This window comes from Gymnoscopelus braueri (genome assembly GCF_963280865.1).
Source record: "Gymnoscopelus braueri genome assembly, chromosome: 1".
Classification (NCBI taxonomy): domain Eukaryota; kingdom Metazoa; phylum Chordata; class Actinopteri; order Myctophiformes; family Myctophidae; genus Gymnoscopelus; species Gymnoscopelus braueri.
This window is the reverse complement of record NC_137603.1, coordinates 22,615,861-22,642,570: the sequence shown is the minus strand read 5'-3', so window position 1 is coordinate 22,642,570 and position 26,710 is coordinate 22,615,861. Positions and strand designations below refer to the sequence as shown.

The following is a 26,710-nucleotide window of genomic DNA, read 5'->3' as shown; positions in this document are numbered from 1 at the left end:
ACAAATGAAGTGTAATGACTGAAAACTTTCTTTTCTGCTAAGAGAGACTCTTTATTAAAAGAGAGGACAAAGGGAAAAAAAAACTTCGATGACATACAGGTACCCCCCCGCTCCCTCCCACTAAACGAGCAGGAACAACTCGTCTCCAAAGCCATCCATCATTCCATGTTTAGGTAATTGCTTAGTGACATGTAGGGACAATGGAATAAATTGGTAAAGCAGAGAGTGAATGGAGGGTTTGTATTGATGCTTGTTACGCTGCCATTCTCTCCAAGGAGGAAAACAAAGGGGCAATGAAAAAAAAAAAAAACACCCCTCATAAAACCATAAAACGTGGCCTCCAACCAATACATGATTGAATTGGCCTGTGACATGATGTGCAGCGGGCCTGGCCGGCTGTGTCTGGTTTGCCTTGGTGGTACAGTAGGAATGATAAGAGACATTATAATGAGAGCCATTTTGTACACCACCATTGTCCAACAAATTATTAATACAGGGTTAAATGGCTAATCGTTTTAGTTGATTCCAAAAAATCAATTTGAGTATGTTGTAGTTGATTTGTTGATACTGTATATAAGAAGTTAATATTTGTATAATATAAACCCTGCTTTGCGATATTCGATTAACCTACGTGAGCAAGATTTAGTCGGTTAGAGGTTCTAAATGTCTGTTTAAATATACAGTATTTCCGGTTGATTGCCCACTTGGGGTGTCTCACTGTCTCACCATCCTGGACAGATCTTTAGTACCTGCCTACTGGCAATGGCTTTAGTGGTGGGTTCTATAGTAAGTGAATGTAGAGAAGGACAATAAGCAGTCTTTAACACAATAAACGTGTTAAAGACTTAAACTTATTTTAACCACTTGAACCCTAGCGTCCCTGTTCTGTGGACGAACATTCAGCTAAAATAACCGATCTACAAGCCTGTAACATCGGCTATTTTCGGCTAAAATATTTGATGTAGAGGGAAAAAAGGGGAATTGGGGAGCGGGGATTCCATTTTGGATGAGCAGCAGAAATGTGGTCACCCACGAGTAGGAACATAAATCCTACGGATTGAAGCTTTAAAAGTAGTTCTTTACCTGAACATAGAGCAGGTTGAGTTGCACCGGGTCACGGGAGTCTACGTTCTGATCCGAGTAGAAGAACTTTCGTCTGAGGAGCAGCGTCTCGCTCTCTTCCACGCCCTGCTCCCGAAACGTTCTGCTGTGGTCCAACCAGTTCACTGAACACACAAACACACACACACACACACACACACACACACACACGCACACACACGAACAGTAAAATCCTGAGTGTTAATTTAACTGTACAGATGACGAGAGAGAACCCGACAATTATAGTGTTCCGTTTTCCAATTTTGTCTTGATGTTTTTTGTTTTTGTTTCATCACTTCCAATACCACTCGTTTACCCCGTGTCTTGTATGAGTTCTCTCTCCCGAGTGGATACAATTGATATCCACACCTGAAAATGCATTTTCTGCTTACTAAAGAGCTGGAGAGACCCCTGAACAAAGCGGTGAACAGAATACATGTTGGTTTGTCAGTTCTCCAGAGGGTCCGACATGGTGTCAACAGGGCAAGTAAAAATGTCCACAGCAATGATGGATGGATACATATTCACTCTGTTCAAGGCCGAAATGGCCCAGAGAGAGAGAGAGAGGGAGAGGCGACAAGTTCGCTCAGTGCAATGGACCAATTTTCTTTACAGCAACGGCCGATCACGAAGCCTCTCAATAGTTCCCAGAAGCAGAATTTGAAAGGTAAGACATTAACCTCATTAACCGTAGCATAGATAAGATAAGACCTTTATTAGTAGGGCGAGAGAAATTCAGTCGTCAAAGGCAGCATAAGATCAAACTCAAGCATGTAATCACTGAGGAAAAAAGAGCTCAGAACACGTTGCAATGCGCCACATTGTGAGCTTGTCGATCGGCTATCATCCACAAAGAGATTTGGTGTAGAGGGAAAAAGAGGAGAGGACCAAGTATCTAGCCCTGGAGACTCGGTCAACTAAGTATACGGTTAAAGTGGAGAATCAGATTATATCATGATTACATCTGAATCAATTAACAGGTAACTGGAACTACAGTATCTGATTCATGTGACGATCAAGCATTTTGGACTTCCATTGTCACCACTCTCTCATTGAATGGCTCTGGGTCACATGCTACAGTCATCAGACTAAAGGCCCCATCTACACTGAGGTGAAGAAAACATGGACATTCATTCAACATAAGTCAACAGCTTCTAGAATTGAGGGAGTTTGAATCTGGCATCAGGTCCAGCTATCCGTTGGTTGTCCATCAGCTCTGGACTAATAAGGAATTCAAATTCAGGCTCCACAGTAGAACTATCTGTTCACAAATTAATTAAAATACTCTGTCTAATATTAGAGTGCACTTCAAAGTAGAACGTGGAATTCCAAATGTTGTTAAGCACACTGAAGCTTTCAGCAGAAAGGAAACTAAGTGGTAAGTGATGGAAATGGTCTCTTCTGACTCAGGGTTAAGTGTCTTGCTCGGGACTAAGCACTCTCAAATGGCCCTGAATGAAGACAGACAACACTTCCAGTCTATATAAACACCATTAAAAATAGATGCTGTGTCCTCAGGGTCTGAAATTAACCATCTAGCTCACCGGCCAAATGACTGCTAGATGAAAGATTCTACCCTCCGCCAAAAGATTTAATGTATAATATACACAGCCTTTTTTATGTCATGTATCATACATACAGTATATTTGAACTTCAACTTGCATTGAAGCATCGGTATCGGTCTATTTGACCATGTAGTGTAATTAATTCGGCAATCGGATACCACCCACATTTTTAAATGTAATTTATATACACCTCAGCCCGCTATGGCACCTCAACATCTAGAAATACTAGACAATAAACCACCATCATTTCAACACAACCCATGTGTGCGTTCATCTTGCCAGTATCCCAGCCTAATTGGGGCTCGATTTATTAACCCAAAGACCTCAGACCGATTCTACAAATGCCTTCTAAATCAATAGTTCTCAAACGTTTTTTTTGTGCCAGGGACCCCCAGAAGAGAAGATTTGTGTTAAAAAAAAACACGTGAAAGAAAATGTTTTACTCGCGACCCATAAAAATGGGTCCGACCCACTGTTTGGGAAGCAGCGGTTTTGCTTTGGTGAACTCACACTCATCGTCTGTGTGCAGTTTGGCTTTGAGCTTCTCCATCTTCCTCTCGTCCTTGTCCTTCTTCAGCGTCCCGTCCTTCCTCAGCGTCCCCATGCCGTGGCCGTCCTCCTTCTTCTCCTCCGCCACCTCCTGGATCAGAGAGTACTCCTCGTAGTTGGTGATACCTGCACATCCACAGCGGTGCAGCAGTTAATCCAACTAATAGAGTTCATTGAATATAACTTGTAAAATAAAATAAAAAAGATGAATTCATTAATAATCAATCCCTATCTTGGGCATGTCATTATAAGCAAAAAGTTTCTAAAGCTTTGAAAATAGTGAAAATAGCTGAGGTCAGAACGCACCGCGATGCTTGTAGATTATTTTATCACAGTTGTGTGGTAACATAATGTGGTTAATTTATTTATTGTTAATTATATACAAAAAATGAGCTTCTCAATTATTCAATTAGCCTAATTTTTAGTTTTTGTTTCAAATTTGACCCAAAGACCAAGGAGATATGATTGTTTAAAGATCTAGACTCCCATCCACTTCCTTGTTAACTTAAAACTTAAAAATTATGTATTTCGGCTCCTGAGTACTTTTTTTTTTCGATGAAAAATCTCTGGCAGTGGGCAAACACGGCCACTCGGCCAGCAATAATTGTGGCAGTGAATGAGTTAATAACGCAATTATCAATGCATACTGTACCTATTCTGCTGCATATGGTGACCAGCAGCTCGCCCACTGTTTTGGAGTCGTCCACCATGATGGTTTTAACGGCCCCATCCAACATCTTGATCTTCTGAGGTCTCTGTTTCTTCTTGTATTCCAGGATGTCCTGACAATGAATGAATGAATGATTGAATGAATGAATGAATGAAAGATGGAGCATACCAAGTATAGAGCTCTGTGGGACCCCGTATATAGGTTTAACCCATTAAAACCGGGGAAGCGTCATTTCAGATTTTTGCATTTGGCTATTAACTTCACTGCCTGAATTATTTCTGGCCACGTTTGCCCACTGCCAGAGATTTTTCATTGAAAAAAAAAGTACTCAGGAGCCGAGATACAGAATTTTTAAGTTTTAAGTTAACAAGGAAGTGGATGGGAGTCTAGATCTTCGAAAAATCATATCTCCTTGGTCTTTGGGTAAAATATATATATATATATATATTTATTTATTTTAATTTAAAGTCGTTTTAGTCGTTCTAGTCAGTCAGGGCTTATGGGACAGAAGTCATTTTAGTTGTTCTAGGCAGTGAATGAGTTAAAGAATAGCCAAATGCTATTTTTGAACATTTTTGAAAAATATTGAAAGTGTGAGAACTACTGATTTGGAAGAAATGTGTAGAATCGGCCTCAGGTCTTAATGGGTTAATAAGTGATTAAACAGTCTATCACATTGCTGGCGCCTCACTACCATCAACCACGGAGGTATTCTGACTGGGGCCTAAATCAGTCACATGAGCTTGTAGAACGTCTATTTTCACTATTTTTGTGAGACACTCTTGTATGACGAAGTAGGGCATTCTTTACGGTAAAACATAAAAAGTTGAAATATGGAGATACTGAGCGACAGCAACGCTATGTAGACTGGGGTCGTTTTGTAGCTGCAGTTGAATCGTTGATAATATCGCGATTTTTACATGAATCAATTTTTTCCAACACCCCTAGCTGGCTTCCATTGAAAATTAATGGTAGACTAATAGCTTTGTAGCTGCCAGCATGAATGCAGCATTAGACTTGCTTAAACATTAGTATACCAATCCTGTAGACATGTGTGCTCATAGTACGTGTGTGTCATCTGTCACGTCTATCAAAAAAGGTCACAGCGTATGCATGCCTGTGTCCATGCACGTGCGCATATGTGCACATGCTGAACTGTTTGACATGTGCCGCTAATGAGACTGGCCAGGTCAATGTTATTCACACAGCCCCCCTCCAGAGAAACTGTCGCACATTATCTGTCCTGGTTAGCTGCCTTCTCATTATAGAACACACACACACACTGGCATTATGCTGCAACACACATACAGTACAGTGCACTTAAAGCTGCTAACTGAATGAATAAAATGTTATTGCAACTGATCTAGCAGTGTTTCTCAAATGAGGTTACATGTACACAGAGGTACTACAGGGGTACTTGAGAGAAATGTATTTTACTTTATAATAACATAATTTTTGTGTGAGCCAGCGGGTTCATTTTAACCTCTACTCTGGCTTCTGTGTGCACGCCAGATTATTACCCCAGATTATTACCCCAATATTCCAAGTTGCTTGAATATATATTTTCTTATTTGATTTATTTGATCAAACACGACACGCCCCCCCCCCCCCCTTTTTTAATAAAAAACTAAAGTGTGTGTGTATTTACCCCGTTGCGGAGCATGTAGTAGTCGAGGGTCCTGCCAGACTCCAGCCAGATGCCTTTTCTGGGGTCTTCATCAGAGAGGAACAAACCGTAGTCCGACGCTGTGTAAACAAAAGTGTGCACAAAACAACATTTTTGAAATGACCGTGAAGAATGTCCTCCTCTTGACTAGATTTGATTAGAAGTCACTCAGTCAGAACGTCTCCACAGGGATTAGTAAAAGGTAATCATCATCTTGTCTCTGTCGGGTTGGAAACCCCTTATGTCCAAAACAGTTACTTTTCAGGATTCACGCACCGCGTTTCGAGGTTGCGGATCTGCTACTTTTGCTACTTTTAGTATGATCGATCACTTTCAAACCCATCATGGTACACGTACGCGTATCTCTGTATTTAAACGTTTTATGTTTCTTCGTAAAATAATACCCTACTTCATCATACAAGTGAAGCAAAAGTAGTGAAAATAGCAGATCTACAAGCTCACAACGCCAGCTTTCCACTACTTTTTAAATGTTTTTAAAATAATATGTTTTGGACATACAAGGTTTCTACCCGACTGTAGTCTGGGAGGCTTCGGCTCAAAGCCTGGACAGCAGGGGCGCGGCCACTGATTTCTGATTCAAATCAACAGCCAATGAAGAAAAGGGGGCGGGATCCACATGCAGTGGGTCTTACATGCAAATAGGAGCGACGGGAAGCAATTTCCCCTTGAGAAATTGCGGCCGCCATTGTTGTGTACTGCTGTTTGCCTCTCGTCGGACTTTTTAGACGAGTAGACCGGTAAGAGGCGTGTCCGCTCAGATTCTGAGCGTAAGTTACATCCCGCCCAGAAATACCAGGGCTTTGGCCCAGAAGTTCCTCGCCGCTCCCGTTTGTATGCGAGGCGAAAAACTTCTGGGAACTCAGATTAACCCGACTGCAACGACATGTGCACAGTGCACAGTGGCGATGTTGTGTGCTGAAAATAGCCGATCTACAAGCACGCAACACGTGTGTGAGCCATTGGTAGTAGATCAGCTATTTTCAGCAAAGAGATTTGATGTAAAAGGAAAAAAGGACAGGGCCAAGTCCAGACCCCTGGGTGATCCTGTTTTGTCACACACATTGTGAGCTTGTATTTCTATTTTCGTGACAGAGTATAAATGGAGGATTACTGTCATGGGGTACACAGTGGTGGAAAAAGTACCCAATTGTTTTACTTAAGTAAAAGTATCAATACTGCATGTGTAGAATGTAGAAAAAAAAACGTATTGGAAATTTAAAATAACAAATCAATTACAAATACCCCAATATTGTACTTAAGTAAATGTACTTAGTTACTTTCCACCACTGGGGGTATATGTGTGTAAAGTGCATGGTTGGTCGTACCCTGTCCGGCCTGCGCCTCGGGGACCCTCTCTCTGATGATGCGGCATGCGTCGTAGACGGCCGTGGAGGGCTCAAACTGCATGGTCTTCACCACGTTGCACTGGCGCACGCAGATCTTCAGGGACAACGCCACCATCTTGGCGGGAGGTGTGGTGGGGGGACAACTACACCTAGAGGCAGTGAGAGAGAGAGAGAGAGAGAGAGAGAGAGAGAGAGAGAGAGAGAGAGAGAGAGAGAGAGAGAGAGAGAGAGAGAAAGAGAGAAAGAGAGGAGGGGGGATGGAGTGGTGGAGAGAGAGAGAAAGAGGTACAGAGAGAGAGGTAGAGAGAGAGAGAGAGAGAGAGAGAGAGAGAGAGAGAGAGAGATGGAGGTTAATATAGATCAGTGGTTCTGAAACATTTTCACGTCAAGGACCTTAAATTACTTGGCGGACCCCCATCTAGATCTTTCAAAAATGTTCTAAAATAGCTGCATCTACAAGCAGATGAGACACATTGTGAGCTTGTAGATCTGCCATTTTTGTACAGCAAAATAATAAATTAACTAAGGTTAAAGTGGTTAAATTGACTTTGATGCTGTTTTAACTAATGTTTACTGGGGGACCCCCTGGAACCCCCTCAAGGACCCCTGGGGGTCCACAGAACCCAACTTTGAGAACCAGTGGTATACACATACACTCAGCATTAGTCTTGCACTCGCTGGTGAAACTTGTTGACTGTGATAAATGAGACAGCTGCTGGAAGAGAGATGTGAGACGACCTCTCCCAAGGTCACCCGCTAACCAGCATCACAGAGAGAGAGCGAGAGCGAGAGCGAGAGACAGAGACAGAGACAGAGACAGAGACAGAGACAGACAGACAGACAGACAGAGACAGAGAGACAGAGAGACAGAGAGACAGAGAGACAGAGAGAGAGACAGAGAGACAGAGAGAGAGAGAGAGAGAACCATAAATATCTGATAGGACAGCGGTGTAATACACTACTCAAACACAGCACTTCACAACACAGCTGTGGATGCTTGTGCAAGGTGCCTTAGGTGCTACAAACACTTATCAAACCTTTCAACTCTTTCCTTAAATGACGACTTCACCCATTTTCAACCTCTCTTCATGTGATTGGTCCTCACTAATGCTCATGATAAAATGGACCATTTTTTTCTACTCAGTCTGTGTTTCATAGGAGGGCTGTGGACACTTCAGAAACCCGCCTTACCAGTGACATCATCATTAGGCAGAAGATTAAAAAGAATATATTAAAATGTTTATTAACGCGAGAACAATACAATACAATAGCTAATTTCCTAAATTGGACAATGGTCAAACTGGAGACACAAACGTTATTTGTGTCAATAAAACAAAACCAACCAGTGGCTTACACTGCTGTGATTCAGTCAGAGAGAATAAGAGACAGGAGGGGCTGGGGGGGGGGGGGGGGTCGTAGGGTGCCTTCTGCCTTGGCCTTGAGAAACCTCGCAAACAGAGCCCCTCCTGTCTAGGGCCAATCAGAACACAGAGTCCTTCTCTGCCAGGGGTCAAAAGGTGACAGGGTCAGGGTGCGGGTCAGGGTGGTCCGGGGTGGAAGTACACAGACGGCCTCTCATCTGTGCTAATGACCTCTGAACTGATAGGGATGCACAGAATGTAGCGACCGTGTGAGATGTGTTCACGTACCGGAGTGAAGAGTACGCTACAGTGCAGCATGACGCAGTGACAATCCACCAGCACTCGCTCCCTGGCTGACAAACTTTACCTCCATGTCCTGTATGTAACCCTGATCAGACTTGAAAAAAAGATGTATGCTGTACGTACGGTATTATTTTTATATACAGTATATATATACACACACACAAGCTGACAACGTGTCGATCAGCATGTCTGATTGTCGGTACCCAGCGTTGCCCGGGTTATTGCGTGGGTGAAATAGGCTCTCTCTCTCTCTCTCCCTCCTTTGCACTCTCTCTCTCTCTCCCTCCCTCTGTCTCTCACTGAGCAACCTCTGCTCTGACATCATAAACAACAGAAACGTTAATTTGCTACTTTGTACTAATTTGCAAAAACGCTAATTTGCACTGATGTTGGGGATCAGGCTCACACTAACGGCACAATAACCATTTGCAATGCTCGCAACATCACAATTTGTCTCAGGACCAGTCATCCCATCTTTTCCTGTATCTCTACTGTAACTACTTTTCAATATTCAAAAAAAATAAGAAAAAATAAACTGAATAAAATGTAGATTTAAGAACCCATTAAGACCTGGAACTGTGTCATTTTTAGATTTGAGATAAAAAGCATTATTTTACACTTTGGGCTATTCAAAAATAGCAGATCTACAAGCTCATAGCGCGGCACCGAGTGCCACGCTACGAGCTTGTAGATCTGCTATTTTTTTTAAATCGTGAAAATGTGTGCAAATCTTTGAATATAAATACTTTTAAAGCGAACATTTTGAACTCAAATCTTTGCTTCTGGGGGTCCCTGGAACAAAATATTTTGATGGGGGTCCGCGGCCAAATACATATAATTTTGGGGGTCCTTGACATGAAAAAGTTTGAGCACCGCTGATATAGAAACACACGTTTTTCAGAATGCTGAGATTTAGGAGACATGTAGAATCGGCTTCAGGTCTCAATGGGTTAAAAATAAGAAAAAAAAGGTCTTTCCAACTACAGCTGGACCCACTGCAGTGGGTCCAAGCTGATATTTGGGCAGTGGGTGAGTGCTAGCTCCAGGGCTGCGGCTGAGTCAAGGACTGGTAGCAGTCTGGCATGTTGACAGCAATGGGAGTGAAGAGCAGCATTTTGCACACTACCGGCCATCCGTCAAGCTGTCAACACCTACTCTACTACAGTTTAAAGGCAAATATCCTCCCACCTTGTTCCAACACCTACTCTACTACAGTTTAAGCCATTAAGACCGGAAACGCATCCGTGTCATTTTAAGATTTCTTTGGCTATTCAAAAATAGCAGATGTACAAGCTCATAGCGCGGCAGCTTGTAGATCTGCTATTTTTGAAAAATCTTGAAATGTTTTGCAAATCTTTGAATATATATTTTTAAAGCGGACATTTGTAACTCAAATCACACATTTGACAAATGTTCGCATCAAAAAAATATACATTCAAAGTTTTGCACACATTTTCAAGATTGTTCAAAAATAGCCGATCTAAAAGCTCATAGCGCGGTACGAGCTTGTAGATCTGCTATTTTTGAATAGCCAAAGTATAAAACAATGGTAATAGCTAAAATCAACAATGACACAGGTGCGTTCCCGGATTGAATGGATTAAAGGCAAATATATCCTCCCAACACATTCAACACCCAACTCTACTACAACTTTAACCACATAAACCCCAGCATAACAGAAAACTGAAGTGGTTAAAGGCAAACATATTAGGGTATTAGCTTATTTAAATGTTTCTTAGCATGGCCATTCATGCACATACATAAACCTGCTTTTCTGAGGGAAGTAGCTATTTAGCAATCTACTGGCTTTGGAAAATGTTAGATTTTTTTCTTCCTAAAATAGGGAAGCCAGGATGGGGTTAAATTCTATGAATCCTGATTGTTCTATGAATCAACCGTCACCAACACATAAATATACTGTAGTCTGAACAACATGCAGAAGACAATTTTTAGGAGGAGCACTTGTTTCAATGCCAGATACGGTAAACCTACAGTAAAGAGACGCCACGCAAAGAGCACAGGTTAAGGACGAGCGTGACAGACTGATGATTTGTAGAAACTAGGGTTAGGGTATTAGTCCTGTATTCAAATACAGTAACAAAGTAAGCTTCAAAATGTGTCAAACTTGTGTGTGTCAAAGTATAAAATAGGGCTTAAGTGGCTTTTGTGTATTAATCTAAATCTGCAAAGAAACTAGTAACTAAAGTTTTCAAATAACTGTAGTGGAGAAAGAAGTACAATATTTGCCTCCGAGATGTATTGAAAGTAAAGTAGTAGTACCTTGACATTTTCCTGAAAGTACAGTACTTTAGTCAACTGTACTTAGTTACTTTCCACCACTGGTAGACACAGAATTGTCCGAACCACTGACACACTTGGCTGGAATCATGAGGGTCGTGCTGGTGACCCCAAACTCCCACACACGCACACACACATAACATCTACATACTGTACATGCTGTACATTATGCTAAAATATATCTTTCTGCAAGAACACAACTATGGTCCATGCATCACAAAATGGCTTTGAATTCTGAAAAGTTACAGTTTTGGACATATGAGGTTTCCACCCGACATAGACGATAAATGGATGTGCATTACCTTTCTGAAATGGTGTGACAGAAAAGCACATTATGTGTGCAAGTTAAGTTAAGAACTTAGCTTGTAAGAACATTTATTATATGTCTTTTGAAATATTAATGTGCAAATTCGAGGCCAGTCAGGATTTTACAGTGTACTGTAGCTATGGTTTGTATAATGCACAGTCCTGACTTATTCTACCGTGGCGTCTACCATGTTTTATTTGCTTTTAGTTCATAGCTAGAGGTGGATATGTGAGGCTTTAGTCTCATACCGTCTACTAACACACGCCTTTGATGCAGGATAATGATGAGCCTGAAGGCATATTCTACTGCACTGTGGAAATGTATAGCATGAACCACACAATGGATGCTATACGATATGGCCTATAGTGTGTGTGTGTGTGTGTGTGTGTGTGTGTGTGTGTGTGTGTGTGTGTGTGTGTGTGTGTGTGTGTAAAATTGACTAATACAGACAGACATACTATAGTCAGATTAGTCACCACAATGTAGCCTACATCACACAGCACAAATGACATAGAGAGGCACATATTACAATATCATTGTATGCCTTTTTGTTTGATGTTTGGCTATTGTCACTTGAATGTGTACATTCATTTGTTGGCTTTGCTTTGGCAATAAGTATTACATGCCAATGCAGCACATATGTAATATAGTGTATTGATCTGAGTGAGAGATATGCAGGCTACGGAAATAGCCAAAGGGAAGAGGAGGATAGAACAGGATCTGGGGTATGGATCAATAGATTGAGAGGGATCTGCTGGGAATGCCCAGGCATCGTTACAGTAACACAGCCCTTAATCCTAATCCAATCCTCAACCCTGGCTGGCCCGGTGTAGAGCAGCCCTCAACCAGTGGTGGAAGAAGTACTCTGATTTGTTTTACTTAAGTAAAAGCACTAGCAATAGCACAATATAAAAATACACTGTTACACGTAAAAGTCCTATATAAAAAATGAGTAATATACGAAAGTATTGACATCAAAATATACATATTCATCTTACATCAAGTAAAAGTACTTGATGTAAGATACATGTCAGTACATTTTCCAAAACAGTAGATCTAATCAGATCTACAGTCTAATAGCAAGATCTACAAACTCACAACACGACGCACTGTAAGCAAATGATGCACATTTTGTATCGATAATCTAAATCTGCAAAGTAACTAGAAAAATCATGGAAATTGTCTAAAAAAACATTGTACTAAACCTATAGTACTTGAGTAAATGTACTTAGTTACTTTGCACCACAGCCCTCAACCCTGATTGGCTGGTGGTAGAGGTGCTCCGGGACACAGTAGTGGTCCAGTTTACACATCGACAGTTTCCAGCAGATAGGCTCAGTCTGCCCTTAAGTCAGCTTTTATACACACACACACACACTACTTGGTAGTTTTTTCACGTTTTATACTTTTTGAAATATTTAACTTGAAGCCATGAAGTACAGCAGTGGTTTTCAACCCTTTTCATATAAAGCTCCATTATTTATTATTCGGCATTTGAGCCACGGACCACCGTTTGATGAGATTTAGTCTCTCAGATTCAAGACCTTGAATATTGTGTTATCGTTGAACAAGATTTTGTCCATAATTCCATGCTGTATTTATTGACGTGGTACCATTAGGAGAGTTTACAGGCAAGCTTTGTAAAAAATAACAATTATTCTACATTCTCTAATTGTGTAGACTTATTGTAAATCAAGTAATGCAGATGTTTAACAATCATTTAACTCTTGAGGGCGCAAAATGAAACCAAACGGACCCGTAAGGGTCCGTTTGGTTTCATTTTACGCTCTCAAGAGTTAAAGATCTAGATAAGGGACCAGTTGGTTACCAACTCTCCATCATTTAGCTGGGGACCACCTGCAAATCCCTTCAAGGACCACTGGTGGTCCCCGGACCACTGGCTGAGAACCACTGAAGTACAGGATCCACATTGAAGCCACGCCGTATCCCCATGTGGATTTCGAGATCCACACAAAAACTTGTGAATATTTGAAGACCGTTATGGATACCAGGTTGAAAAAGTTGTTAAAAATGCCCTTTGCCTCTTCAAAGCCAACTCAGCCCTGCGGCGAAGAGGCTCATCTGACCATGAAAACACGAACCGGCCTCATCGTATGACACCGGCTTTCTGTCCGACACCACGCATTAGCCCCGGGACGGGAGTCGGGACCGCTGGAAAAACATCATCGTATTGGTTTCAAAACCAATTCGCTTGTACAAAGAAACACAGCGAGTTCCAAGACGTGTGAGCGAAACTCAAACTAACTCAAACTGTACTTATTATACAGTAGTGTCCAGTGGTGTAAAGTAACTAAGTACATTTACTCAAGTACTGTACTTAAGTACAATTTTGAGGCATTTTTTACTTTACTGGAGTATTTCCAATTTTCTGTACTTTTACCTCTACTCCACTACATCTCAGAGGCAAATATTATACTTTTACTCGACTACAATTATTTGAAAACGTTAGTTACAAGTTACTTTGTAGATTTGAAGTATTATTATAAAACATCCATCACCCACTTCAGCCCTATACATTTTGGCCATTTGAAAATAGCCAATCTACAAGTTCACAATGTGTCGCATTTTCAAATGATTTTTATACATTGTAAGTTGTGTACTTTTGGTACTTTAAGCACATTGTGATACCAATACTTTTGTACTTTTACTCAAGTACATTTTTTATTCCGTACATTTACTTGTAACATAGTATTTCTACAATGCAGTATTGATACTTTTACTTACGTAAAAAATGTGAGCACTTTTTCCACCACTGAGTAGTGGAAAAAAAGAATTTACTCACATAATGTCCTTCAGGTACTATTGTTTAGGGAAAAGCGAGGAAGGCCGGCGAACGCTCAACGTACGCGTTTCTCCAAGAAGAACACTGACGAAGGCTTTGTCAAGATCCCATATCAGAACAGAAAGTATACATTAAAGACATTTGGTCCTGAAACAAAAAGAAATCTCTCCTCTGAAACCCCACAGTGACATGAGGTTCCTAAATGGTTTTCACAGATTAACAAGAGAAGAGCTAATTTGTCCCAGAAGAAGCATTTTTAACATTGATACTATGATCCATTTTCTGTGATCTATTTATATCATGATCTATTTTACCTGTGCAGCTACTGAATCATAACTAGGCCACTGTTTCTGACTTGTCCTGCTGGGCTGAACTGAGCAGGACTACCATTGACTTTTACCCTTGGCTTCACGGTTGCCCGACTGCCCATGGCAAGTAAATAAAATGTTCGGGCAAGTGGAGGCTGCTTTCAGGTTAGTCTCGCGTGGCCAGACTGTTGCCTCCCACAATTTTCAAGTGTTTCCGGTCATACAGTCTGGGACTCGGAAGCTCCGATCATGATTAAAATATAAAGCGGATGTGAAGCCTCCTCCCCACTTCTGTTTGTCTTTATAGTCGCGCAAATGTATTTATAATTTTCATCTATAGCATATATAGCTTGATGCTAAGCAGAAATGGAAATTAAAAAAATATAATGTAAAGATATTTTTTAATATATTTTCGTGAACGGAAGTGCCAGCTTCTGGACGAGTTTGGACGAGTTTTTGAAAAAGAACCAGGAGATAACGTGATCCAAAGATTTACTGCTTCATTCACTTCCTGGTTAACTTATTACTTAAAAATCCTGTATCTCGGCTCCTGAGTTGTCTTTTTTTTTTGTGATTTTTTTTTCAGAGACATGCTATTTTTAACGGCGTATAATAAGTGAACGGGAGGTCGCGATGAAATTTTTTCTTTTTTGCGGAAGCACAGTGAAACCCTCCGTGATTAGCAACCATCAGGGGATCGATCATACTGGAGATAAATATTCTGTGACTACCTGAAAAGGTAAGAAAATAGAGTTGTATTTAGTTGTATATACTCTGGCAGTTAAAATAAGTATGGCTATTGAGATATTTGGCATAAATAGTCAGGTATGTCCATATCGCACAGCCCCAGAATGTGCAAGTAAAGTAAAGAAATAAGTGTTAAAATTAACGGTAATTCTTACCTATCACAATTTACTTTTCGCGCACATGGGCATGACTTTTGGGCAAGTAGAACATGACCTGTACTTGCCCGACGGGCAAGTGCCTCCGAGACCTTAGTGTCAACCCCTGGTCATGCTCAGAGACACTTCGACACAGACCAAGGCCCGGGAGCGGGAGGTGAACCGGCAACCTTCTGATTACCATACTGCCTCTCTAGCCACTAAGCTACGGTCGCTGTAGCTTAGTGGGTGGTTCTCATAGTGGGGTCCAGGAACCCCCCAGGGGTCCTTCAGTGGGTTCCAGGGGGTCCCCAGCAAAATGTGTTAATAAAGCATCACAATCAATTTAACCTCTTAATCCTATATGTGTAAATCGACTATTTGAAAATAGCCGACCGACCTATGAGCTCATTGTGAGCTTGTAGATCTGCTATTTACCAATAGCAAATAAATCTGGAAAGATATACCCGCACACTGCCACTTGCACGTTCAAGAGAAGTTTTATTTAATGTAACAACGTTTCGGTCGTGTAGACCTTCCTCGGGTTTTGACCTTTCAGATGGGGGTCCGTGGCCAAATATTAATTTGTGAGTCCTTGACATGAAAAAGTTTGAGAACCACTGTCTTGGTGGGTAGAGAGGCAGGGGTGAGAGGTGACACACATGTGAGACAGCTGAGAGCTACCGTCAGAACCGGGCGTGGTGGACATGCAGGACACATGGATGCAGCCAGTGGAACACGAAAAGAGGAGAGAAGTGAGCCTTCCATTGGATGGTTGCCGATTTTAGATTCCCTGGACCGTCCATTAAAGCTACATGAGTTGAATGAGCATTGCTCCACCTTAGCTTAACTCGCTTCGGGCCCTTATCTCCGGTTAGACACTGGACCTCGACCCGCTCCAACAGAGCTGCTGTAGTGGGCCAGCCCACAGCACCAGACTGTGGTTCCAGTGAACGGCTTCAACTGTGTCTGTGTGAGTGTGCGTGTGCGTGTGCGTGTGTGTGTGTGTGTGTGTGCGCATGAGAGACATTACCTCCACCTCCAATAATGCCCACTAGCAGTTTCACCAAGAAGAACTACACAATGCCCCTGGTTAAATAAGTTGTAACACATTACAATAGTGATGCAGGGTATGCACCACATAAAGAGCTGCAAGAGAGAGGCTCATCTTATTAAATAGGACTTTAAGCTGCAAACACATTAGCCTGCCTTTTCTCTAATCTAACACATCAACATGACTTATGACGTGTCACCAGGGGTGACACGTAGTGGGCCGGTACGGCGTTCCGTTAAAAGATTCAATGTCGCTACGCCGTAACGGGAAGAAGAGGGGAAAGCAAGTAACTGCTGTCAAAAGCACATAACCTGCCACGAACGCATGTCCAACAAGAAAACACATGTACTAACGTTAAATCAACATAAATGTTAGTTTTCTTATAAAGTGCTTCTAAAACGTTCCAGTGTGTTTGTCACAACGTATTCCGTGCTGTTTGTAGCGTTTATTTACTCCACGGAGAGGTTTCGTTCACTAGCAAGCAAGCCGCGACGTCAATGTTGCCTGTGGTGCGCAACTGCGCATGTGTGCGCAGTTGCGCTAGACTGCCTGGGATCAGTTCACTTTACAGGTTACAAATCCGGTTTGGAGTGGCCAATTTGTGTGTGCAAAATACCAGATACAGTAGGCGGGCTCTACACAGGATTGGATCACTGAGCACTTGACATGACCAACTAATATTCTAAACATTTGTGTGGTTGGCCCAGGCTGACACATTATTAGGATAGTTAGTTTAGTTATGACTTAGTTACGGTATGTTGAATTTGATTTCAAACAAAAGTAAGTTAAGATTAACACATCTGTGGTACATACACAATTTAATTAAACGTGTCTATTATTATATCAAGTGCTTTATGTGCTTGTAATTTCAAAACAGTTTAATTTGTAATCTCAAAGAAAAGTAGCTGTTCATGTTACGGAGGACGCAGATATTTGGGAATATGGCCTATGACACCGACAATGACTCTCTGATTATGACTCTCTGACTATTAAGTCTTTTAGAGTACGAATTCAGGTTTAACCCAGAACCTTCTATAACCTGAAAGTTCACAATGTGTTATTGTTTACTTAACCTTTCTAATCAGAACCAACCCTGAAGGGGAGGTACGGTATAACATAAAAGAAAAAGTACAAAATAAGTACATTAGGAAAACATTTTAAATAGAACTCAGGTTTAGTACTCCTCAGCCCAAATTAACTTCTGAGAACCTTACAGCATATGAAACTGAGTCGTAGCGAATTGAAACAAATCCAGAACCCATGAAATGGGTTTCACGGCACGGTTCACTTACTGTACTGTAGTTCTTGTAGTCGAAAAGAGCAAATTGACTATGAATATGAATTGACTCTCTGAGTATGGTTCTGTTACTGACTATACCTCTCTGACTATACCTCTCTGACTATGACTCTGTGATTCCTGGCAGCTCAAAGCTCCTCTTTTCACTGCCGCTGTAAGGCAGAAACCTCATATCTCCATATAGCTCACAGCGCTGTGTGTGATGCGTTGTGAGTGGTTAAGTGTGTCAGTGGGTTTTTATAAATGTTGAACCAATGAAAAGTACTAACAACAGCTTGTGACTAAATAATAACTACACACTGGATCCATTGGAACACAGGTTCTTTATTATTTCCTTTAAAGTAACCACCTGACAGTGTAATAAATGCTTCTGAAATGATAACACAGAGACGACGTGTGTGTGTGTGTGTGTGTGTGTGTGTGTGTGTGTGTGTGTGTGATAGTGAACACCTGTGATCACATGGCTCACAGTTCATTCCCACAGGTCTCTGTATGGTTCAATGTTTTATTTAGGTTTTTGTTGTGGTTATTTCAGGTTCAATTAAAGAGATTAAAGATTAAAGAGATTAAAGAGCGCTGTAAAGAAGTGATGACTCTCGGGAACGCTTCTAATCGTGTTTGTTGTTCAGACGTGCACCGCTTGTGCACATCAGTGCCATACGTACGCAGTAATAATTCATTAGTTTCCATGATGACCTGTAACAGAGAAATTAGCATACAGTGTGTGTGTGTGTGTGTGTGTGTGTGTGTGTGTGTGTGTGTGTGTGTCTGTGTGTGTGGGGTGGGGGGATTTGAGGGGGTCCCCAGCTGAATGATTGATAGTCAGGAACCAAATGGACCTCCAAGAGTGTAACACAGGATCTTGCAGATCCTGTGTCTATATCCTGTCTCTATAATGCTTTATGGTAATGCACTATAATCTACTTATAACTTATAATAGAGGGTTATAATAACTCATAAATACTCATAACGCTTTACAGCAATAATCATAACAACAAAATCATGGCACACAAACTATAGAGGCTTTAAGTGGTTAGTGGTCAGCTAAAATGTCATGATGGTGCCAGCCGCACAGACTGACACACTGTCCCTCCAGCCCCATGGACTGACACACTGTCCCTCCAGCCCCACGGACTGACACACCTCCAGCCCCATGGACTGACACACTGTCCCTCCAGCCATGAGCTTTCCACACACTTCTATTAACAGCTCAGCCGTGTGTCATTACTAAAGCACTGGGATCGTCTCCTTCACATTCAGTTACTCATACAAATACGTGTTCACACATGTATATACAGTACATGCACTCACACATACGCGCACGCACGCACAGGAAGCAGAATGCGAGAAACCAAACCACTAGAGCAATTAGTCACCTGGTTGGTGGTAGAAATGGATGACAGCATACATACCTCCCGCGTGACACTGTCTGTGTCTGTGTGTGTGTGTGTGTGTGTGTGTGTGTGTGTGTGTGTGTGTGTGTGTGTGTGTGTGTGTGTGTGTGTGTGTGTGTGTGTGTGTGTGTGTGTGTGTGTGTACACAGTAAAGTTCTCAGTGTTCATTTAACTCTGAGACCATTTTTAAATGGATCCACACGGACCCTTGTGGGTCCAATTAACACAGAGGAGTTTGATTCGGGAGGTTTGTTGTGCCTGGGCAATGGCTGAGAAGGCCAGGAGGTGTGGACAGGTGTTGGCAGCAACATCAATGAACTGTACATTTCACACAGAGAGGAGATGAGGACATGAGCACACACACACAGTTTTTTTCCCTCACATTTCATGCCTGCCACCACATTTCTCTTAACAATCCGATCCATAAGAAGCTGCATGCAGCATACAGCAGTGTTGTACCACAATCTGATTTGGAAATCACAGTAGGATGTCTCTAGTCTATCAGCAGAGCCTAATGTGTCATCATGTCATGTGACATGGTGACATAAGCTAAACAGATGTTCAGCTAAGCCTCTCTGTGCTGTTCTCTCTGCGACGACAATCACCCAACTCACCCTCTAGCCCAGTGCTTCTCAGACTCTTTCATGTCAACGACCCGCAGATTAGTATGCATTTGGCCGCGGACCCCACCCCATCTCAAAAATATTTTGTTCCAGGGACCCCCCATGAGCAAAGATTTGAGTTACAAATGTTCACTTTAAAAATATATATTCAAAAATTTGCAAATTATTTTTTTAGATTTTCCCCCAAAATAGATCTACAAGCTCATAGCGCCGCGCTATGAGCTTGTAGATCTGCTATTTTTGATTTTTTTTTTTTTAATGACACAGATGCGTTCCCGGATTGAAAGGGTTAAAGAGGCTATACGTTTTGTTTACTGTACATACAGTGAGAATGACAGCCTGGCTCTTTAAGATGACTCTCTTGACTGTTGTGTTGCAACAATGACAGCTGCATTCAGTTACAGGTTGCCATGGTTACAGAGGCTGCTCGTCATGCCTACTACTGTACCGCGGCTACAGTGATATCTACTGTAATACCTACTGTAATATTTACTGTAATACCTACTGTAATACCTACTGTAATACCTACAGTAATAGGTATTACTCACAACGTGCTGTGACGCGCTGTGAGCTTGTCGATATGCTATTTTCAGCGAAAGCTTTCCCCACAATAACAGAATACAGAAAAGACACTAGTATATAGAGCCCAGAGGGACTTCATATGGGGTTTAAGTGGTTTAAGAACCCAGAACCAGAACACAGTTCACTGTGACGAGAGCCATATTTCCAACAACTGTGCTACAGACAGATTGATGTGATGCATCAATCATTTTGGGGGGGGGGGTGGGCCGGGGGGGGGCTGTACTTCTCTAACATACTTTAAGACAGACAACATGACGACATTTCCCCTTCCTGCCCCGAGGTTCCCGGACACACAGCGTGCAACGGGTTAACTGAGAAATGATGAACGAACTCTCAGCATCTCTTACTCACACAGCCATATATAGATATATATATATACACACACATTTGTACTACAGTACTATACTTGTGAGGATATGACAGTTCAAGTGTGTCAATTTTATGAATGCCATTTTTTTTTTGGTGCTATTTTTAACCTTAACTCCAAACTATGTTATACATAGTTGAGTGCCGGTGGCGTGCACTGAAAAATAAATGGACCTCACAATGTCCATTTCTCAAATTGCACTATACTTGTGGGGACATCTGACCCTCAAAGTATAGTAATACACACGCACACACACAGATATGACTGAGTCATGATCTTGGCTCAGTCCATGTGTGGCGGTGCTTCCCTCTGCATAGCAGTGTGAGAATAGACGAACAGCGGTTTGCGTGTGTGTGTGTGTGTGTGTGTGTGTGTGTGTGTGTCTGTGTGTGTGTGTGTCCACGTACAGTAGTGCCTGCAGCATGCATGCACATCGTGTCCATATGGCACCCATCAATCAATCTACACTGTGAAACACACCGTGTTCTGAAGCACAGGGGCTTCTCCAGCAATGCACACTCAAACCTTCAGTCTTGATTTAACTCTGAGAGGGTACGAAATCTACAAATGTAACCAAATGGGCCTGTAAGGCAAACTAACTCAACTGTAATATATTTTGTCGATACAATAACTAAGTGTGTGTGTGTGTGTGTGTGTGTGTGTGTGTGTGTGTGTGTGTGTGTGTGTGTGTGTGTGTGTGTGTGTGTGTATACATACACATACACACACACTATAACTATAGTTTGCAGAATACAAAAGTTCAAAAGCAACAACAAAAAATAATCCCACCTTCCTTTCCATGATGCAGTGATAACTGGTCATCATGTCTACTGAGAGGCTTTGCATCAATCACAAGGTGAAACCAGGGGGACCGTACCTATATTCCCCAGGTTCTATGTTCCCCAGGTTCTATGTTCCCCGAAAAAAAGGTTCTATGTTCCCCCCTTACCAAAAAAGGTTCTATGTTCCCTGGGTTCTATGTTCCCCGTTTACCCCAAAAAAGGTTCTATGTTCCCCATTAACAAAAAAAAGGTTCTATGTTCCCCGCTCACCCAAAAATGCAGGAAACATACATCAAAAAAGGTTCTATGTTCCCTGGGTTCTATGTTCCCCGTTTATCCCAAAAAAGGTTCTATGTTCCCCATTAACAAAAAAAAGATTCTATGTTCCCCGCTCACCCAAAAATGCAGGAAACATACATTTTTAATTTCCAATTTATTTATTTTTTCCTCTAAATTTTTATCCCACGATTTTGTAACCCAATTTTTTACACCCAGTGCCAATTGTCTATGTAATCCTGGGCACTACCTTCCCTCTGCCAACCTAGGGAGGCTAGGGCCGAGCTCATGCCTCCTTCAATGCATGAGAGCCAACTGACCTTCTTGTCACCTGACAGGGGGGAGTTTCCCTGGTTGGACGTAGCGCGTGGAAGGAACACGTTATTCCAACCAGTTCCCTTCCCCTCCATCAGGCGCCCCAGCTGGCCAGGGGGAGGCAGTATAGTGACCAGGATTACTGCATGTTTTTGTGAGGGTACCTACCCTAGGAGACACGGGGAGAACATGCAAACTCCACACAGAAAGGCCCTTTCGCCAACCCCACCTAGGGTATGGGCACTGATGACGCGGAGGAGAGAACACACCCCCAGCGCCCACAGCGTCCCCTGCGGGAATCGAACCTAGTTAATAATTTCCAATTATTAATAACATCTCTGAACACACACAACTGAACATAATGGGGAGAAATGACTATCAGAAACTTGCCCGCCCCTTTCCCCTGGCGGCCATCTTGGACAAAAATTGTACCATATGATAATAAGCATTGGTAAGGACCAATTATATGAGATAAGATATGTTGAAAATGGGTGAAAATGGGTTGTCCTTTAAGCTTGCATAATTGTCTCCACCAGGCCGAAAGGCATGGCGAGAGAGTATGTTTTACCCCCTGTCCGTCCGTCCGTCCGTCCGTCCGTCCGTCCGTCCGTCCGTGTGTCCTGTCCGTGTGTTACCAGCTAATCTCCGGCACCATTGGCCCGCTCGCTGCGAAACTGTGCACACACACTCCCTCGATACCAATTCAGAACCTCTGCCCCAAATTTTTCACATGGGCCTGTTATAGCGCCACCAGGAGGCCGATTTGTGCAAAACCCATTTTTTTACATTACTCCTACAGATTTTATCCAAACGTCATGCAAATCGTTACACAGTATCTCTATAGTCATGTGATCAACCCGGATCTGTCCGATTTCCCATATTCCATCCTGATTGGCTAAGGTTGGCTTCCAAAGTTTGCAGGATAGGTCCGTTTTGAACAAAATGCTTCGAATCATGAACGCAGCTTGCAATTTCCGTGATATTTCACACGCACATTCACACTAGGCCGAGGAAGAAATGCCACCCATTTCACATTGGCCTGTTATAGCGCCACTAGCATATATATATATATTTATATGCTTTACAAATTAAGCACTTTGAAACTGAAGATGATGGCCAATGTTGATGATAGTAAAAATGATAATAACATCGTATCGATATCGTGAGCCCAATATCGTGTATCGTATCATATGTACCGTGAAATTAATATATCGTGACACCCCTAAATAGTTTTTGAGTCATGTCAAATAAGTTTTCAAAACATATTTTGACACTTTAAAAACTGGAAAATTACATATAACTAATGGGTATAAATACATGTATTTAAACCTTTTTAAATGTCTCACCATTTCATGCATTTTTGGGTGAGCGGGGAACATAGAACCGTTTTTTGGTTGAGTGGGGAACATAGAACCTTTTTTAGAACCTTTTTTGGTTGAGTGGGGAACATAGAACCTTTTTTTGGATGAGTGGGGAACATAGAACCTTTTTTTGGATGAGTGGGGAACATAGAACCCTTTTTTGGATGAGTGGGGAACATAGAACCCATTTTTGGTTAAGCGGGGAACATAGAACCCGGGGAACATAGAACCTTTTTTGGGGTGGGAGGGGAACATAGAACCTGGGGAACATAGAACCTGGGGAATATAGGTACGGTCCCAAACCGGGCCCAACAGCTCATCCATGCCAAGTGGAGAGAGAGCCACAGCTGGTCATCCCTATGCTAATGGCTCCACCGCTCACTTCAGGCTGAATAGCACTGTGATTGGATAACTCCCACATCACTGTGATTGGATAACTCCCACATCACTGTGATTGGATAACTCCCACATCACTTTGGGGAGAAGAGAAATGTATCACTGGGAGGAACCCACGCTCACCTACTGCACAGAAACACCTTATTTATCTTCTTTTGTTTATTTGACCCGTTTCTGTTCCGCGTTTCTTTCTTTTTTTCGCTTCTGCTCTCACTCTATCATTTCTCGGAATACTATAAAATGATGGAGCATGAAAAAAAAGAAAATCACCCACTTATCTATACCCCGTAGCTGTCGTGCAGAAACCTCTTATTTACATACTCTAGCTTTTTGTGTTTTTCCGTAAATTAATGCCCTATTTGATCAGTGTCACACAAAAGTATCAAAAGTAGCAGATATACACGCTCAAAATGCGGCACGTTGGAGCTTGTAGATCTGCTACTTTTGCTAAAAACATAATAATAATAATCCAAATAACAATCCAAAGTAACAGTTTTGGACATATCAAATCAAATCAAACTTTATTTATAAAGCACATTTACAACAATCGAAACTGAACCAAAGTGCTGTACATGGAGAGACAGAAAAACATCAAACAGGAAAGTATGTGAGTGAGACAACAACAAAGTCACACATCACATACAACAAGAGATCAAGACATGAACTCAAATGTGATTAAAAGCTAAAGAATAAAAAAAATATGAGGTTTCCACCCGACAGAAGATAATATGTAAACCTGTGATGTGTAGGGGTGTGCCGATATATCGTCCCGCGATATATCGCGATACGTTTTCGTGACGATATGTATCGTTTTGGGGAAAAAAATATCGTTTTGATTATTATTTATTTTTTATAATAATAATAATCAGGCATGCAAACAGCCCGAGGTGAAAAGGGTGACAACATGTTTTTTTTTTTTCGGGTCAGGTGTCACACTATTGCCCTATTTGGATTCAAAACGGCTATTGTAGCTGAAAAGCTACAAGTTTGCATGTCTGAATAATGCAAAAACATAATTATTTGTTTGAACATTTTATTTTTTTTCCCCCCATATATTTTCATAATAAAAAAGTGCGTATCGTATCGTATTGAAATCGTATCGAAGTTGTGAGCCCAAAATCGTATCATATCGTTTTGTGAAATTAGTCGGCACACCCCTAGTGATGTGACAAGATAAACTGATTCTGAACCTTGATGTATGTATGACACGTTTTGCAGGGTTTCCTCAGTCCCTGCCGAAACACACAACAGTGGAACTGGAAGGCAGGTTCATTGCACACTCTTCTGAAGGGCTACACATCTGCGGGAGATAATAATAATACTTAGATAGCGCTTTTCATAGTACCCAAAGTCGCTTTACAAAACAAATCAAAACAAACAACTTCAAGATGCGATGATCTAGCGGGCCAAGAGAGCCACCTCACCCCCCCCCTTCACCTCACCCCCCCTTCATCCACCACGCATGGTCTGGCAGAGAGCTCCTCCGTTACCGAACACTTAACACATTCAATCCGCGAACGCATCTCTGTCATTTTAAGATGTCTTTGACTATTCAAAAATAGCAGATATACAAGCTCATAGCCTGCAAATCTTTGAATATATATATTTTTTAAAGCGAACATTTGTAACTGTCAAATGTCTCAACAAATGTTGTTCATAAAACTATAGTTGCTATATGAGTGGTGCTCAAACTTTTTCTTGTCAAGGACCCCCCAAAATGTTTGGCCACCAACCCCCATCAAAATATGTTGTTCCAGGGAACAAGATCATTGCTCATTTGCGTGGCACTCGGGCAATGAGCTTGTAGATCTGCTATTTTTGAATAGCCAAAGTATAAAAAAATTATGGTTATAGCTAAAATCAAAAAAATGACACAGATGTGTTCCCGGATTGAATGGTTTAACAGGCTAACCACATCCTGTAAATCCCCTCACAGACCATAGCAGCGAGTTACAGAACCTACAACACCACCACCACTAACACACCAATCCCTCGATTTTTCCCCAACAAGTGGACTTTTACGAACTAGGGGGCAAGGCAGAGCTGTTGAAATGATGCTGCTTGGCTGACTAGGAGTACTTCGACAGCCAAATGTGTGCTGTGAGTGTCACCGTTGTGAATGGAGGACTGTGACCAATTCTAAAAACACCATTGGCAGCATTATGAACCATAAGTGAATGCAACAAATAGTCCACGTTATACCTGCTATTAAAATCCCCAAATAGATATGCCTTGACAGGGGATGCAACTAAACTGACATTTTGTTGTTGAATTGATTAATCTATGATCATACTACAGCGTCACACAAAAATAGCAAGAATAGCAGATCGACAAGCTCAAAACGCGTCGCTGCACACCACGTTTTGAGCTTGTAGATCTGCTATTTTTGCTATTTTTTTATTTGAATCCTGAAAGGCTTTGGACATATGCGTTTCCACCCGACAGAGAGTGGTTCAGAAGTTGGTGGTCCCATAGTTCAGAAGGCCATTGTTCTCTGCGCTGTTGGACAGGCCGTTTAGCAGCACATAAAACCAGTACACTCAAACTGATGAAATTGGCGAACGAAAGCCGCTCGCGCAGCCCATCAAAATCGAATAACACACTAAACCATTATCTAATTCAGCAGGAAGACGAGCGCACGGTGCTTTCCCCCCCAGGAAGCCCAGAGCTTTTAAATGCCGGTTGCATTATTTACATAGTTTAACCAGGCATAATTGTGACTTCAATGAAGTGCAAGTTCTATTTATCATTTTCATTCCTCCTGACTGAGGAAATTAAACTGAACATAATGCTTATAATATCAACAAAACAGGTGGCACTGCGGCAGATTATTTGCAGAAATAAGGAAAATCACACTTGAGTGGCTTCCAAATGGCTCTTTGCAATTAGAGAGCACTTCAGACAGTGAGGTACTGTTGTTGCCTGGCTATAACTGGAATGACTGTCATTTAATTTCCGCCTGAAATAGGTAAATCATGTAAAGCTCATTTGTCAATCAGTACAACCTGAGTAAAAAACACCTACAAGGCTCTGAAAGGGGCATTTATCCTGGGACCATCGTGCTCACACAGAGGAACAGTGGTG

At 41.8% G+C, this 26,710-nt stretch overlaps 1 protein-coding gene across 1 annotated transcript in view; it reads right to left on the bottom strand.

Moving 5' to 3' along the window:
* Window positions 1-26,710, bottom strand: part of LOC308092067 (talin-2) — a 186,061-nt gene that overhangs the window by 110,672 nt on the left and 48,679 nt on the right. Inside the window, exons 3-7 of the mRNA XM_080437863.1 lie at window positions 6,898-7,067; window positions 5,534-5,631; window positions 3,868-3,997; window positions 3,177-3,341; window positions 1,084-1,226 (exon numbers count right to left, since the gene is read on the bottom strand). Of these exons, the coding sequence (XP_080293989.1) occupies window positions 1,084-1,226; window positions 3,177-3,341; window positions 3,868-3,997; window positions 5,534-5,631; window positions 6,898-7,033 (672 nt within the window). The 5' untranslated portion in view covers window positions 7,034-7,067. The remainder of the gene's footprint in view (window positions 1-1,083; window positions 1,227-3,176; window positions 3,342-3,867; window positions 3,998-5,533; window positions 5,632-6,897; window positions 7,068-26,710) is intronic.